Here is a 16,844-nt window from a genome sequence, read left to right as displayed (position 1 = left end):
GCTGCTGGTCGTCCTCTTCTTCTCTTGGCTTCAACTTTCCCCAGCATTAGGGACTTCTCAAGGGAGTTGGGTCTTCACATAATGTGTCCGAAGTATGATAGTTTGGTCATTGGTGCCTCGAGTGAAAATTCTGGATTGATTTGTTCTATGATCCATTTGTTTGTTTTCCTGGCTGTCCAGGGTATCCTCAAAAGTTCAAAAGTGTCAATAATTTTTCTGTCCTCCTTCTTCAAAGTCCAGCTTTCACATCCATAGAGTGTCATGGGGAAAACATTGTCCGAATGATTCTTTTCTTTGTAGTTATAGACATATCATGGCATCTAAATATCCTTTCCGAAGCCTTCATTGCAACCCTACCAAGTGTTAGTCTGCGGCATATTTCTTAACTGCTGGATCCTTTACTGTTGACAGTCAATCCTAAAAGGCAGAAGCTATCCGCCACTTCAATGTCTTCATTGTCAATTCTGAGGCTGGTTGCTGTACCCGTTGTCATTAGTTTAGTCTTCTTTACATGTAGTCATTCTTCTTTACACTCTTCTTTAGCTTCTTTAATTCTTCTTTACCCTCTGTATAACCCTCTGTATGCACATTGAGCAGAGACCTCATCCTCACTCCTTCCTAGCACAATCCTATCCCATGAACACATGCTAAGCAGGGACCTTTGCATGATTTTCACAGCACCACGGCTAGCCAGCTCTTGCATTCTGAGGGGGGGAAAAACTCTTTCCCCCAGTCACAACAAAGGTAGTAATGAAAAGGGGTGAGTTCTTCTTGGAATGCAAGACCTGGCCAGCAGGTGGAGCTGTGGAAAACATGCAAAGGTCCTGCTTAGCATGTGTACATGGGATTAGATTGTGCTAAGAAGGAGCATGGAAGTCTTGCAGAAACATACGTACAGTGAGTAAAAACTACAGTGAGTAAAAATACACTTGGATCTCACACTTTATTGCCATCCAAAAACCTTACAACTATTCTCCTTACACGTGTCTGCCCACCCTGCATCTGCCTTGCCATGCCCTACAAAGCCTTCAGCTGATTGCTGAAATACTTTTTAGAGGTAATCTAATCCTGCCCTGTTAAAGCCCTTATGACATGGTTCATACATACAAACAATCCCACACTTCTTATTGCCCAACATTTGGTGATTTATGGCTGTGCGTGCTTGAATTGACCTCACTCAGAGGCAATGTGGTAGGAGAGGATGGGAAGAGATATGAAAGTGAGATCTGTGGGTGTTGTAGCCATGATGTCCCATTCTTACATGCAAATCACCACTTTGATGACTTGCACCATCCAGCGATATGTGAACTGTGGCTCACATCTGCACTACACCACACCACACCCATGTGGACCTGAGTTCACATCCTCATTCAGCCATGAAACTCACTGGGTGACTCTGAGCCAGTCACATAGCCTAACCTACCTCACAGGGTGTGAGGATAAAAATAACCATGTATATGGCTCTGGGCTCCTTGGAGGAAGAGTGAGATATAAAAGTAAAGATTCTATCTATCTATCTATCCATCCACACACACACATCACAGTGTGTGTTCCACAACAGGGCAATTCCACTCCAGCATAATGTTGTGCTTACACAATTATGGAATACCCACTGGAAATAATTACTCTAGCATCACACAACTGAATTTGTGTAAAAATTGTGGAATTTGTTTACATCAGAGCCAAACTGCCCTGTTGTGGTGTATCAACTGCGGTGTTTACACAAATGCAGCACTGTGTGGACAGTTCTCCAACTGCCCGGGTTGCCTTGCACAATTTCTGAGCCAAAACTTAGCACGTCTTCCCTTAATCTTTTGTTCTGTAGGCTAAATCAAGTGTTCTTCCAACCTTTCTTTCTATAACTTGCACCCTTGACCCTCTAGGTTTATTTTAGCTTCGTCTCTACACATTTCCCCTCTCGGGCCCTCCAGCTGAGGGCACTGCTGTTGCTTTCTGCCTTAGCCACGAAAGTGCTCTTCTAAGCCAAATCTCGAAATGGCCATGGCCCCAACAGGGCGCAAAGACATCTCTGCAGCAAAGAACAATGTCAGAAAGATAAATCGGTAGCGCTTGGCCAGACTTAATGGTCGTTGTGTATTAACTTTCGCTGGAATCACACTTTGGACTCTTCCCGGAGGGAGATTATGGTGTGAAATGTTTCCACTTCCAGAGTGTCAGATAATTATTGGATAAAAGCAGGAGTGTTGTTTGCTGAAGACTGTGGGGAGAAGCCATTATTACCTGGCCATTTGTTTTTTATTTTTTTGCTCACTCTTTACACAGATCAAAGAGTAATAGGGAGATTTACAGACTCCGTGGGTTTCTTTCTTGCCCTACTTCTCTCTCTCCAGTCAATTCAGAATGAGCCTGCAGCCCTCATCCTTCTCTTCCACCCCGATGACTATAGCCCTCTTCAAAAAGTGGGCACATTGTACCCAAGAGCAGGGGAAATGCCAACATGCCAGATGTCCATCCATGCCCCAGAAGCCAAAGTGCTCTGTGACGGCACCTCCGGCTTTTCCCGGGTTGAGCATTTGTCTGCAAAAGCAAGTGCTGAAGTCTAGCCCTATTCACATGTTGCTTGCAATGCATGCACAATCTGTGTACAGTGTTCACACATACATATCTGAATCAACGCTATTCCCATGTTATGTTCTGCGTATGCAAATAGTGGGCCAGTTTACATCAACATGGCCCAAACATGCAAAGTGGTGGGTATGCACTGAGAGCATGCATACCCTGATGTTAGGGGTGTGCACGAAACCAGTTTGCCTGATTCGAGTCCGAACTGGACTCGAACTGAACCAGACATGTTCAGTTTTGTGCCCCCTGAATAGACCCCTGGCTCAGCTCAGGGATTCTAAAGTTTTAAAAAAATTAAAACACACTCACCACCAGGTCCAGCAGTCTTGGGGAGTGCTGCCGTGGTCATGGGCGGGATCTCTGCCATTTCCTCCTCCCCCTGCCAGCCTCTCCCCACTTGTCCAAGGGCCATTTCAGCCATTTCCGGGCCGTTCTGGCCCTTTCTCCAGTGGTGGTGGCCATTTTGGAGGCCGCCACGCATCCACCCTGGCCATTTGTGTGGCCTGGGTCATGCTCCGGCCATGCAAATGCCAAAACAGCCCTTGGAAGAGTGGGGGGAGGATGGTGGGGAAAGGGGAAATGGCAGGGGGGCCCCCATAGCCACGGCAGCACCCCCTGCCAGACCTGGCAGTGAGTGTTTGTTTGTTTGTTTCTAAATTAACTTTAGAACCCCTGAATCGACTCCGAGCCAACCTGGGGGGTGGTTTCAGCCGGAGGGCGAGCCAAACCAGGCCTGGTCCTGCTTGAGGACAAGCCCGGTCCGACTCAAGGGCAAGCCCTTGAGCCGGACCAGTTCGATGGCAAACCGGCTCAACCTTGAGCCAGTTCGCACATCCCTACTTGATGCCACTGAAGTATGTCCCAACCTGCTGTCAGTGTATTTCACTCCCAAGGGGGCTGTTCGTCTTCATCTGAATGGTCCCTAAACACACACTCCAAACTGCTTCTGTAAATGAACATTGCCCATTCTCATCTCAGGAATATTTCCTTTCACATCAAACCATCTTCATTCTTGCAGGCCAAGCTTTCATGCACAACTCTTCAAGTAGTTGTAAGACTACAAATACAATGATGGAGGGTAACTGCGAATCAATCATGTGTGCTTAAAAACATCCAGGGCTTCTAACTGAACTAAGCAATGCTGACAGTTTGGCAGCAGTAACAGAACCAGCTAAAAAGAGAATAAGCAGACAGAGTTACTGGTGGAAATTTACAGCTCAGGCCCCAAGAAGCTGGAATTCTTCCTGAAAATCTTTGACATGCCTCAGCTGACACCTAGTTAGTTTTAAACCAGTCTGAGAGAGTAAGTCTTGTGGTAACAAGCACGAATTGTCCCCTTTGCTAAGCAGGGTCTGCCCTGCTTTGCATTTGAATGGGAGACTACATGTGTGAGCACTGTAAGACATTCCCCTTAGGTGATGGAGCTGCTCTGGGAAGAGGAGAAGGTTTCAAGTTCCCTCCCTGACAACATCTCCAAGATAGGGCTGAGAGACACTCCTGCCTGCAACCCTGGAGAAGCCGCTGCCAGTCTGTGTAGACAATACTGAGCTAGATGGACCCATGGTTTGACTCGGTAGAAGGCAGCTTCCTTTGTTCCCCTTGCCTAGTAATATCAAACCCATCCTCTATTCAAAGAAATCAACAAGTCTGCATATATTTACATGAACTCACATCTACATGAACAATATGCTGGAGGTTTTTCCTTCCCTTCCAAGAGGAAGCAGCCTTGTCCATGTGTGAAATCAGAGCGCAACATGTTTTGAAAACCCAGCTGCATTTTATTATTCTGTGACACATTCTGCATTCATGGCAGATACCAAGAGTTGGCAAACTGCTTTGCAAAATGCATCATCAGGTACTGGCCGTGACAATCTATGCATCCCTCGGTGCTTTTGTCCATCATCTGTTTTGGACTTATTTGCAGCTCAGAAGCGCTGGACATGAAGTTGCAAAATATAAAGCCATGCATACCAATGAAGTCAGTTTGAGAGGCAAGGAACGCAGGGGACAGGAGCAGTTTAAAACAAAGGTTCTCAAATCTTGTCTCCAGATGCTAGATGACAACTTCGATGATCCCCAGGCAGAATGGCCTTTGGGCGGGGGTAGGAAACCTACCTACTTGCCCAGTTGCTGCTGAACTGCAATTGTGGCTAGGGATGATGGGAGTTGTAGTCTTTGTCCACCCTTGTCTTTGGGGATGTGTCCTAGATGTTGTTAGACTACAAACCCCATCACCCCTTGCCATAGAGGTCTTTGTCTATTGTGGCCAGGGATGATGGAGTTGTAGTCCAACAATATATGGGGACACAAGTTTGATAACCCCTGGTTTAAAATACACAACTTAAAAGTATCATTCTTTCAGGATGTTTATGTACTGCGTGGTGTAGTGGTTAGAGTGCTGGACTAGGACCAGGGAGACCCGAGTTCAAATCCCCATTCAGCCATGATACTAGCTGGGTGACTCTGGGCCAGTCACTTCTCTCTCAGCCTAACCTACTTCACAGGGTTGTTGTGAGGAGAAACTCAAGTATGTAGTACACCGCTCTGGGCTCCTTGGAGGAAGAGCGGGATATAAAATGTAGATGATGATTATGATGATGTCTACAGTGTGGGACTTGGATTCAGATTTCTGCTCAACAAAACGCTTACTGGGTGGTCTTAGATAATTCTCCCCCACCCTTACCCTTACCCCCACTCCCATCTTGAGCAATATTACAGGATTGTTGCAAAGATAATGTATGCTACCTTGAACTCTGTGAAGGAAAGGTGAGATATAAATATGACAGCTCAGGGGCCATGTTCCCTGTAAGAAAGATTCCCAGATGTTGTTGACTACAACTCCCAGAATCCCCAGCTGCAATGACTATTGCTTTGGAATTATGGGAGTTACAGTCAACAACATTGGGAACCTCGGTTTGAGGGAACATGGCTCAGGGGGTCTCAACCTTGGGTCCCCAGATGCTGCTGGACTACAACTCCCATCTTCCCCTGCCTTCAATAGCTGGAGGGGATGATGAGAGTTGCCATCCAGCAACATCTGGGGATCAAAGTTTGGACCCCCTGAGCTAGCTGGAATTATTTTCTGTTCTTGCTATGAGCTCCAACCCATGTGATCTCCTGCCTTATCTAATCTATCTATCTATCTATCTATCTATCTAAGGTGTAACGGTCACTAATCCCATGTGTGGCAGCTCTCGCAAGATTTCGTGAACAAGGGGAGGGGGAGAGGAAAGCAAGCGGCCAGAGACAGAAAGCAGTGGCCAGGCTGGCCTTTGGAGGAGAACGAACTGAAACCAGCGGCGTGGGAGGGAGGGATGAACTGGGGCTGAAGCAAGGGGGGAGAATGAACTGGGGCTGAAAGTAACCCCTTTCAAAAAAGGAGGGGGGATAAAGGGGAGAAGAATGGCTGAACGGATGGGGGGAGACAGGGAGAACTAGGGGTGCAGAAGTTAGTTAATATTAATAAAAGAATAATAACAATAAAAATCATCGTCTTTGTCGTCGTTGTCATCATCACCATCATCATCTTTATTTGTTAGCTGCCCCATAACAAATTGTTCTCTGGGTGGCTCACAACACTATATTAAAACTTCCCAAGAAAAACCCATATCCTTGTCCCGGTTTTTCCCTATCCTGCTGTGCCATGTTATGCAGTATTGTTTGCAGTTGTTTATATTAATAAAGGGTTCATAAATGGCTGATTTATAGACTCTGCTATCAGTGGCACAAACATGTTGGTATTGGGGGGTGGGATTGGCTAGCCAGCACACTCCTGTCCCCCTCTACCTGGGGGCATTGCATCCACTCTTTGAATAACTGAAGAAGGCTAAAGTTTCTCCCTCAGGGAGCTTCTTATATAAGCTCCCTGCAGCACTTCACATCAAACCTCAAGCTTCTGGTCCTCATGAGGAACAGCTATTAGCCTAGATAGCTAAATGAAGCCTCCAAGGACAGAGACAATTGTCAGATGATTGGAGCTGAAGTCCAACATCAGGGGGCCCATGTTTGAGAACCATGGTGACAGCTAATGATGGTGGGAAAGTTCAAGTTCAAAATGGGGAAATCTGGAAACACACTCTCTCTATCCAAGACCCCTCCCCTTGCTCCATTATGAATTGGACTAAGGCAGCTGCTTAGGACTGGTTTATGATGAGTTCATCCCGTTGCAAACCCTTGCTTCCACCATCCCCTTGCTTCCATCATCCTCCATGCAAATTTACTTGGCCGTCTTATTAGGAATTTGTGAGCTGCTTGCAGCTCAGTCCAATGCATGTTTACTCAGAAGTAGACTCAATATGTGCAATAGGGGTTACTCCCAGGCAAGTGTACATAGATAGGAGTAGAGCCTTAATGTTGAATTTTCTTCCCTACCCACACAGGATACTTGGAATGACTGCTGATTTTTCCAGATTTAACTGGGGCAGAGCTAAAATTAGGCGGACGGGTTCAAGAAACCCAAGCCGCCCAGCTCCTGAGAGCCGCCTGACTTGCCCCTCGCTCCGGCTGGCCTAATTTCCCATCTGGCTTCATTGTCCACTGGTATTTCCTTTGTTCTCTCCAAGAGAACAAAGAGGAAACCCAGCCAGCAAGGAAGCTGGCTGGGAAATGAGGTCTGGAGGGCCAAACTGGCCAGTCTGTTATTGGCCACGCCCCCTGTGTGTGACATCGCATGCAGGGGGCGTGGCTGGCACACGCGAGGAGCCGCCCCCTCTCCCCTCACTATGCACCTGGATTTAACTGAATCACCCATAGATGGAAACTCTTTGGGGAGAACTAGAACGGTAAACAAGCTATAATCCAACAGAGCACGCAAGCACACACTATATTTCCTTTTAATTTTCAGCGTTGGCCTGTATCTCAACAACCAAAAAGCAACTTTGGAGTAACCCCAGTTTATCGCTTTAAAAGCCTGAAGCATCAGTAATGAAGACCTATATTCTCTTCCTCCCTCCCTCCCTTGCTCGCTCTCTCCAGCCAATCTGCAAAGCAGGGCAGCTATCAGCAACTCTTTTAGAACAGGGCTGCTACCCATTAACTCAAGCTCCAAATTAATTCAGACAGCTAAAGGCCAGCCTGTTCACAGCTAAGGACAACCCCTGTGTCCTTTGCTGGGCCCCCACTGTGTCTATAAACCACTGCTGCATTCTGAGCATTAAAACACAGTCAGAGATGTCCTAATGCACTTGGATGGGAGGTGGATTTTGAATGAGGGCTAATCCAGGTCTCTTTCAAAAGACATTTCTAAATTGGGGGCCAAACTCCATGTTAGACAAGGTGGCAGAAGAGCTGCAAATGCAATTCCCAATGAGCCCATTCCCACGACTGGGCAGGTGGGGAGGGGAGAGGCAGGTAGGCAGGTACGTTCCACCTACCTTCCCTCAGACGATATCCCTCTTTATCCTTTCAGCTAGGATACACGACCTGCACTGCCAGGAGCAGTGTGGAGCCACAGAGGCTGGGACTCATTTTCCCGGCCTCTGCATATCCCACAAAGCACCACACGATGAAAGCAGCGCCTCGTGGGATTCCCCCATCAGCCTGGCACTCGAGGCGCCCATCTCTGTGTCTCCTCGGTTCCGTGTTCTGAAGTTCTCAAAACAATTTACACAGAAAAAGAATCAGAATAAGGAGGAGCTGTCCACTTGCTATGTTGAACTCAGGCACAGCAGTCCACTTCCTATCTGTATCCTGCTTTTGAGGGAGTCTGTACCTAGGTCCCCTTTTAAAATAGATGCAACTGCAGGCATGCACACAAAAACACCTACAAGTGTACAAACCTGAACACAGATACGACATGATGTCTGAATAGGGCTATGGGAATTCTGTGATTGCAGCTACAGCGGCCTTGATTTGGAGTGGGGCTGTGGCTTGGGGGAATGTGGATATGTCTCAATTTGGATTGGGGATGTGGCATACAGGGCGTGAAACACTAAAAAAAAACAACAACCCTAGCACCCCCAAGTCACCCCTAGTTTGTCCCCAGTTCTCTGATTTTAAAGCATTGTAGAAGTGTCTTTCCTAGCAAAGGATGACTTTCTTCTCTTTCATATTACGCCACCAGAAAGAAAGAAAAACAGAGAACTCCGTGTGGGTTTGCCCTGGTTTTGCCTGGAATCATTTGTATCTAAAGCAATGGCTCAACAGCTCTGGCAAATTTATTCCTGTCTCCAATTTACCTGAGCAGACAAAGGCCTATAAGGATGCAGAAGGTCAACACAAAAGCATGGCTGACGTTCTCTGTTCAGACGCTGTTGCTGCCAGGCTCTGCAAACTTTGCTCCAAGGGAACCACATTTTTCTTTTTCCAGGAAGAAACCAGCTTAATATTACAGAAAAATATACATTTTGAGTGCAAATTAAAACTACAGGTGGCAACCATCCCACAATTCCCAGCATTCCTGCTGCTCCCTTTCACTGGTATCCCTACTATCTCTATTTACAGGACTGGATTGAACCCCACCGCCTGCCTTCCGGGTCCCTGAGACACCATTAGTGATCCACCCCACCGCATCCCTGCACCAGCCCCAATGAGCTGCACCACCCCATGCAATCTGCCCCTCTTCCGAACTGTATCGCCATGTGCAGTCTTTACCACCCCACCCCACCAACTATGTTACACCATTTCCCCTGTCCCCACCACCCACCTCTTAAAGGGATAGTAAGCAAGGCTGCTAGAAGCAGCAGGCCAGCAAAAGCCACTTATCCACCTTATCAGCCAATCTTCCACCTGAAGGAGCTTCGTCACCAGACATCATCAGCAGGTCATTTCCTCTTTAAGGTCCTTAGGACCCTGACTGGCATGGTGGATTATGGGAATATGCAGCCTGCACCCATTCAAAGAACTGATTGATTGATTGATTGATTGATTGATTGATTGATTGATTGATTGATTAAGTGCTGTCAACTCTTAGCACCCACCTAGATAGAGTCTCTCCAGGATGATCTGTCTTCAACTTGGCCTTTAAGGTCTCTCAGTGGTGCATTTGTTGCTGTCGTAATCGAGTCCATCCACCTTGCTGCTGGTCAATTCCCAGCATTACAATTCCCACAATTTGCTGAATCAGCCAGGGTCCTGACCTTAAAGGAAAAGAGTGCCTTAAAGAAAAAAGGGGAAGCAGTGGCAAGAGGAAGCAGCCCGGTGGCTAGCTCCAGCCTCCAGAAGCGGGCATTGCACTGCTGACCTGAGGTCCAATAAGGGAGGGGAATGGGGAGAGAGTAGGGGAAGGCAGGAGAAGGGAGAGCGATGGGGAGATGACCTTGGGGAGATGTAAACATAGGAACATAGGAAGCTGCCATATACTGAGTCAGACCATTGGTCTATCTAGCTCAGTGTTGTCTTCACAGACTGGCAGCGGCTTCTCCAAGGTTGCAGGCAAGAATCTCTCTCAGCCCTATCTTGGAGAAGCCAGGGAGGGAACTTGGAACCTTCTGCTCTTCCCAGAGCGGCTCCATCCCAAGGGGAATATCTTACAGCGCTCACTCATCTAGTCTCCCTTTCATATACAACCAGGGTGGACCCTGCTTAGCTAAGGGGACAAGTCATGCTTGCTACCACAAGACCAGCTCTCCTCTCCTGACATAACATCTGACATAATGTCCATAAAATGTCAGACCCATTTTGAACTGGCTTGGGAAGATTTTGGGAGATCCGTGTCGGCCCTCCCGACTGTTGGGTAGGATCAGATCAGAATGGACCTGACCTTTTCTTACTATGCACAGACCGAGCTGCCACCCCAGAGTCCCTGGGTGTTACATATCTGAGCAGGGCATAAAATCCTAGAATTGGAGGGAGCTTCAGAGGCCACCCAGACCCACCCTCTCTCAGTACAAAAAATCCAGAACTAGAAATCCCCAAGAGATGACTGGCCACCCTCCAGGCTTGATGCATCCTGTCGCGGGTGCACTTCCAAATGCCAGTGCATGCAACATTCAAGGCACCACCAGGCACGCAGTGCACCGCCCCCATACTACCGATGGCAGGTGTTGAGGTCTATTTTGAAATGTGTGAGCATATTGTCAGGTACTGCAGCTAGGTTTTTCTAATATCGTTAATTAGAAGAACAACTCTCCCCATCCCTGGCTTTTATACTGGCGGGGAACAGATAATTGTACAGGTGAAACTCAGAAAATTAGAATATCGTGCAAAAGTCCATTAATTTCAGTAATGCAAATTAAAAGGTGAAACTGATATATGAGACAGACGCATTACATGCAAAGTGATATAAGTCAAGCCTCAATTTCTTATAATTGTGATGATCATGGCGTACAGCTCATGAAAACCCCAAATCCACAATCTCAGAAAATTAGAATATTACATGGAACCAAGAAAACAAGGATTGAAGAATAGAACAATATCGGACCTCTGAAAAGTATACAGTGTACTGTGCTTGATTGGCCAGCAAACTCGCCTGACTATGGGGCATTGCCGAGAGAATCTATGGGGCATTGCCAAGAGAAGGATGAGAGACATGAGACCAAATAATGCAGAATTGCTGAAGGCCGCTAATGAAGCATCCTGGTCTTCCATAATACCTCATCGGTGCCACAGGCTGATAGCATCCATGCCACGCTGCATTGAGGCAGTAATTGCCGCAAAAGGGGCCCAAACCAAGTACTGAATACATATGCATGCTTATACTTTTCAGAGGTCAGATATTGTTCTTTTCTTAAATCCTTGTCTTCTTGGTTCCATGTAATATTCTAATTTTCTGAGATTGTGGATTTGGGGTTTTCATGAGCTGTACGCCATGATCATCACAATTATAACAAATTAAGGCTTGACTTATCTCGCTTTGCATGTAATGCGTCTGTCTCATATATCAGTTTCACCTTTTAATTTGCATTACTGAAATTAATGGACTTTTGCACAATATTCTAATTTTCCGAGTTTCACCTGTAGAATACAGCAGAGAGCGGACAGTGCAGAACTTCCAGCAGTGTGTCATAGCAGAGAAGGGTCAGGCAGTGATCTTCGCTAGGAGAATGAGTGTGTCCCTCTTTTCATCGGTAACATGTTGGAAAGCATGCTTTCATAAAAGGCAATGCCTTCCCCGAGGTGATGGCTGCTATGATCTACACGTGCATCGGAAAGCAAAGGATTCTGTTTTGCTTCAGAACAATTGTATTACTTCTATGCATATGTATATCAAATGTAATCAATTAACTGGAACGATGAACTAAAACCAATACAGATAATTGACTAAGAGAACATCCTTACTATGGGGGGGGGGGAGGTAAAGTGGTGCCAACAAGTCGGTATCAACTCCTGGCAACTACAGAGCCCTGTGGTTGTCTTTGGTAGAATACAGGAGGGGTTGACCATTGCCTCCTCCCGCAAAGTATGAGATGATGCCTGTCAGTATCTTCCTGTATTGCTGATGCCCGATATAGGTGTTTCTCATAGTCTGGGAAACATACCAGTAGGGATTCGAATGGTCGAGCCGGCAACCTCTTGCTCCCTAGGCAAGTTATTTCCCCCGCTGCACCAAGAAGAGATCCCTCCTGAATTTAATGAAACTTTCTCTCTAGGAAGAGGCGCATAGGAAGCTGTTTTATACTGAGTCAGACCTTTGGTCCATCCAGCTCAGTACTGTCTACAATGACTGGCAGTGGCTCTCCATGATTTCAGGCAGGAGTCTTTCCCAGCCCTACCTGAAGATGCTGCCAGGGATTGAACCCGGAACCTTCTGCATGCCAAACAGATGCTCTACCCCTGAGCTACAGCACTATCCCTGGAGTTATGGCCCTGTCCCCTTTAAAGTGTTTAGAACTGAGAGCCCTAATTGTTATCACTGTCCCCATTTTGAGGATGAGGTGAGCAGAGGTAGACAGGTCCTCTTTTGAACACTATGCAGACAGCTCACCAGCCTCAACCCAGCTTTATGGTGTAGGAATCACCATGTTCAGCCTACACATGTAAGGCTCAAGGCATGTAGACCCTTCTGTGACTGCCAACATGTGGGTGTTAAAAGGGCCCTAGGGCAAGACACACTGGAGGAGGAGGAGGATGGTGTGAACCAATGAGAACCACTACTGAGAGGTCGATGAACAGCCTGCACAGAGCTACTAGTCTGCATAAGGCAGACTGAGTGACCTTAGAGATAGGATTTGGACTAGGAGCTTCCTAATCCACAGCATGCCAAGGCACGGTACATCCAACCATGCTGGAGTTTCACATTCTAGCTTGCATTTTTCTTTCAGTCTTCCTCAATCACCCAGTTGGAGCTAGGAGGGCTGTTCTCTATGTTCCTTTTTGTTTGCCCGGGCCTGCTTTCGGCCCGTGTTTCTAACAATCTAAAAGTGCCATTTGCAAGCTATTGACATTCAAAAAACACTCTGGCTCACAGAAAGAAATTAATGTGGATGAACTAATTTAATTATTTTGGTGAATTGCTTGAGGCTACTGATAAGGCATGGTTTTTTTTTTTAAATGAAATCAATATCCTGGAGAAGCAATGGCAATGGGTTCAATCAAAAACAACAGGCCTAATCCAGATAACGTTAGTTGTGACGGTAGCCCTTTTCACACATTATGTTCAACAAGTGTAAAGTGTACAAAGATACAGATCTGTACACGGGTAGAGTTAATCACATGTGATGTACACAGCAGTACATTTCAGGTGGCTTTACATATCCACCAGGAAGTCCAACTGCAGGGAACGTCTGATCAGAGGCACCCTTTGGACCGGACTTCTGGGCACAAGTCCAGTCCTTCACAATGGGGGAACCCCCAAAATGTCCCGCTGGGGGTCAGGTTGGCCACGCCACTGGCCTGAGCCAGACAGCCGAGCATGCAGCATTGAGGATGGCTGTAGCTAGCTTGCAGCCCACCCGCCCGCTGATCTCCTTTCATGTGCGGCCAGGGGGGCTGAGGGCCAAGTGGGTGTGCCTGTGGCCATCCCATCTCTGCCTGCTTCCATGGCAGCTAAGGCAGTTGGACCTGGCTAGGCCTGGAGCAGCTGAGCTGCTTCTACACACCTGCGCAGTGCAACTCACAAGCGTAGTAAGCACCTGACACCACATGCTCATGACACCCGTATGTCTCACTGCGCAGACACAGGGAAGCGGCTCACCAGATTCAGGCCCAGCCAGCACTGCAGAAGTACAGTCACCCCGGCAGGACATTTGTGGGGGGCAGACCCAGCCCGGGTCCCTTGCATTGCATCTTTAAGTGTCAGGACTGTCCGTGCCAAATGGGTTACGTGCAGGTCAGTGGGAAGTAGCTTATTCATAATTCCTTCTAAAAATACCAAAATAGAAAAAGTTTCCAGCTTTCCCTGAGCATGTTCTGGAGTAAAAAAAAATAGTGCATTCCGCTACTTTAAGTGGCAGAACTGTCCATGCCAAATGGGCTATGTGCAAGTCATTGGGAAGTACCTCATTCAGAATTTCTTCTAAAAATAAAAATATTTCCAGCTTTCCCACCCTGAGCATGTTCTGGTCTAAGAAATAGTGCCTTGCAGATTATCTTGTGGTAGGGGTGGTAGGGGGTGGGGGCCAAAATACCTTTAGGCCCAGGCTCCAAAACTGCCTAGGTGCACTTCTGCCTCTGGTTCCCGATGAGTGTGCATTCATGGCAGGTGTGACATCTGAATGCACCAAAGTCCAGTTCCCGAGCCGGCCAGCCAAGAAGCTCCCAAGATTCTCTGCCCAACTTCAAGTACAGGTTAATGGGTGGAGAATCTTGGGTGGCTATCTCAACAGATTAAGGTAGGTTCAGACAACATGCCCACCAAGGGTACACACTCATCAGGAACCAGAGGTTCCCAGCAACCAGACTTCCCAGACGCTGTGTGAAACCACCTTCCTATCTGTACCATCCATTTGAGGGGCTTGTACTCAGCTTCACTTTTAAAACAAATGAAGGTACAGTCATTCACACAAACACATGGACAAGTGTACAAACATCTGTACACTTGTACAGCATAATGTCTGAATAGGGCTTTTGTCCCTTGGAAAGCAATGGAATTCAAATAGTCCTCACTTGCTCCATTTACTTCAAAAGGATGTAGGGTCAAACCACATTTCTACATTAATGACATGACTGCCCCACATGTATTTAATTTTTATTTACTCAACAGCAGCCACAGGGGTCTGATCCAGATCATTACCTTGGTCTAGGTGGGAATCTTTAACCCTTTGCCCCTACCATGGTCCCAATCCATATAAGATCACCCTATGGCTATGTGCTCTCGGAGAAAAGCTCTCATTGGTGCTGGATTCAACTTGAACCAGATCAGGTCCCTTTCCAGATGGATACACATGTCTAGTGACCCATATTGCCAATGATCCTAGCTTGAATCAAGGGCTACTTGAATACACAAGGGTGTTGCTGATCTATACTTCCTGAAATTTATGTTTCTTTTGAAAGAGAAAGAGAGGCACCTAGATTTGAATCAGGGACATCTTGATCAGGAGTCAAATCCTCTACTCCTGAGTTGTGCCTAGCAAGCTGAGCAGAGGTTCCTGGCTCTGCTGCATGATCTTGCACCGGCTCCAGTCACTGACTTGTTAAAAGCTAGGTTCATCATGTTTCCTGCTATCTATGGAAACTCTAATTATATTTCATTAATACTATTTTAAAGTATTATCTATTTAAAGTAACTTGTGTTTCTATATGTCTTGCTACCCACTCTGGGGATAGGGTGGTGCTAAAAATATAAATAGTTTGATAAAATATATTTTATATTCAAAATTCTTCTTCTTACTGAGGGGAACAGATTTCCCCCACCCCAGCATTTGAGGAATTCTCCCAGCTGCAATTCCCACACACACACATGCCATTCTAGAGGGTCCCTTGACCCAGGAGTAGCTTTCAAAGTGGGGAGGGGGCTGTAGCATGAAAGGGTGGCAGAGAAGCTTTCTAGTGTACACAGCTCTTTGGATCCAAAGCACTGGTTTAGGAATCCAGCAATGGGGTTCTCCAACAGAGGTGTACATTTGCATCCTATAAATCAGGAATGGAAAGCTTATCTCCTTGTTCAAGAAAACACACATATGCACATGTGGATTGCAAGGTCAGGTGACTACTGTCCACAATATTTTCTGCAAATGCAATGCCAGTTCTTTCTCATCATAGCAACTTCCAGTTTTCACACAAGTTCCAAGCTCAGTCTTACTCTCCATACACATGCTGCTGTAGACTTCCACACTATTTCCTAGTGCAATCTTATCCTCTGTACATACCTTGCATTTTTGCAGTGCCACCTACTGGCTAGCTCTTGCATTCCAGGAAGAACCCAGCCCCTTTTTCATTATCACTTTTGTGGCGACTGGGGGAAAGGGCGGGCTCTTCTTGGAATGCAAGAGCTGGCCAGCAGGTGGTGCTGTGAAAATTGCGCAAAGTCATTACATGCTGTGCGTACAGAGGGAAATATAACACTAGAAAGCAGCATGGAAGCTAGCAACAGTATGTGTATGGGGAGTAAAATCATGGTCGGAATGTGAACCAATGCACTGAATATGCTGTACTTTATTGCCATATAAAAGTGGCAATAAAAGTAGTCCATTTTGTTTTAATTGTACTTGCACCCCTGTTCTTTCAAGTTGCTCAGGGCAGTTTATATACAGTAACAAGGAGGTCTTCCATCCAAGCAACTCACATGGTCAGACCTGCTTAGTTTTGGTTATATAGCTGGCACAATGTACCATAAGAGCTGCATGGAGGTGACCCCAGAGCTGAGTCTGGGAAAGAAACACCAGCCACAGTGCAGGGCAACAGAGCCATGTTCCCAAGTCTCACAGGAGAAGGCAGTTGCAAGGTGGTTGAAGAGGAAACAGGAAGTGGCCAATGGCTGGGGAGGAAGTAGGTGATGACTGAGAGGCAGCATTGAAAAATCTAGAAGCAATAAGGTCCAAGAAGATCCCTTCAGCTCATCTAGTCTTGACTCAGTGCCTGGAAACTGAGCCAGGATGGAAGAGAGGCAACACTTCCCTTTCCCTCTGAAGCTTGAGAGGGAGTCCTTGCCAAGAAGTCACTCTGATAAGTCCTGCCACAACCCTCCCCACTCAAGACCATCCTCTGATCCAGCCCATTTGCAGACCCCTCTGCCATGTGCATTGTGAGTGCTAAGTTAAAAATTCTTGTCCTGAGGCTAAGTTGGGATAGCACTTCAAAACATCAATATTGATCTTCCTCCATAATTCAGAAACGTCTATCTTCGTTAATGTGCGGCTGCCGTCCAGCCTTATTCATTATTCAATGCAACTTAAACTCTGGCAACCACACGTTGGTCTGGATAGTTTGCTCTGATTTCCCAAATA

General features: G+C 46.6%; 1 protein-coding gene and 1 non-coding gene across 4 annotated transcripts in view; both read right to left on the bottom strand.

Moving 5' to 3' along the window:
• CHRNA4 (cholinergic receptor nicotinic alpha 4 subunit) overlaps positions 1–16,844 on the bottom strand; it is a 93,969-nt gene that overhangs the window by 66,617 nt on the left and 10,508 nt on the right. The window contains exons 1-2 of one of the 3 annotated variants that reach the window (XM_053250497.1): positions 9,227–9,313; positions 8,760–8,901 (exon numbers count right to left, since the gene is read on the bottom strand). The exons of the other annotated variants lie outside the window; for them this stretch is intronic. Of the exons in view, the coding sequence (XP_053106472.1) occupies positions 8,760–8,876 (117 nt within the window). The 5' untranslated portion in view covers positions 8,877–8,901; positions 9,227–9,313. Of the gene's footprint in view, positions 1–8,759; positions 8,902–9,226; positions 9,314–16,844 lie in introns of those variants that run through there. 3 annotated transcript variants of the gene reach the window in all.
• Positions 12,238–12,309, bottom strand: TRNAA-GGC (transfer RNA alanine (anticodon GGC)). The gene has a single exon. It is a non-coding gene; the product is annotated as a tRNA-Ala (tRNA).

The sequence above is a fragment of the Hemicordylus capensis genome, chromosome 4 (assembly GCF_027244095.1).
Source record: "Hemicordylus capensis ecotype Gifberg chromosome 4, rHemCap1.1.pri, whole genome shotgun sequence".
NCBI classification, from domain to species: Eukaryota; Metazoa; Chordata; class Lepidosauria; order Squamata; family Cordylidae; genus Hemicordylus; species Hemicordylus capensis.
Note: the sequence above shows the minus strand (reverse complement) of the source record. Positions and strands in the feature narration are given on the sequence as shown.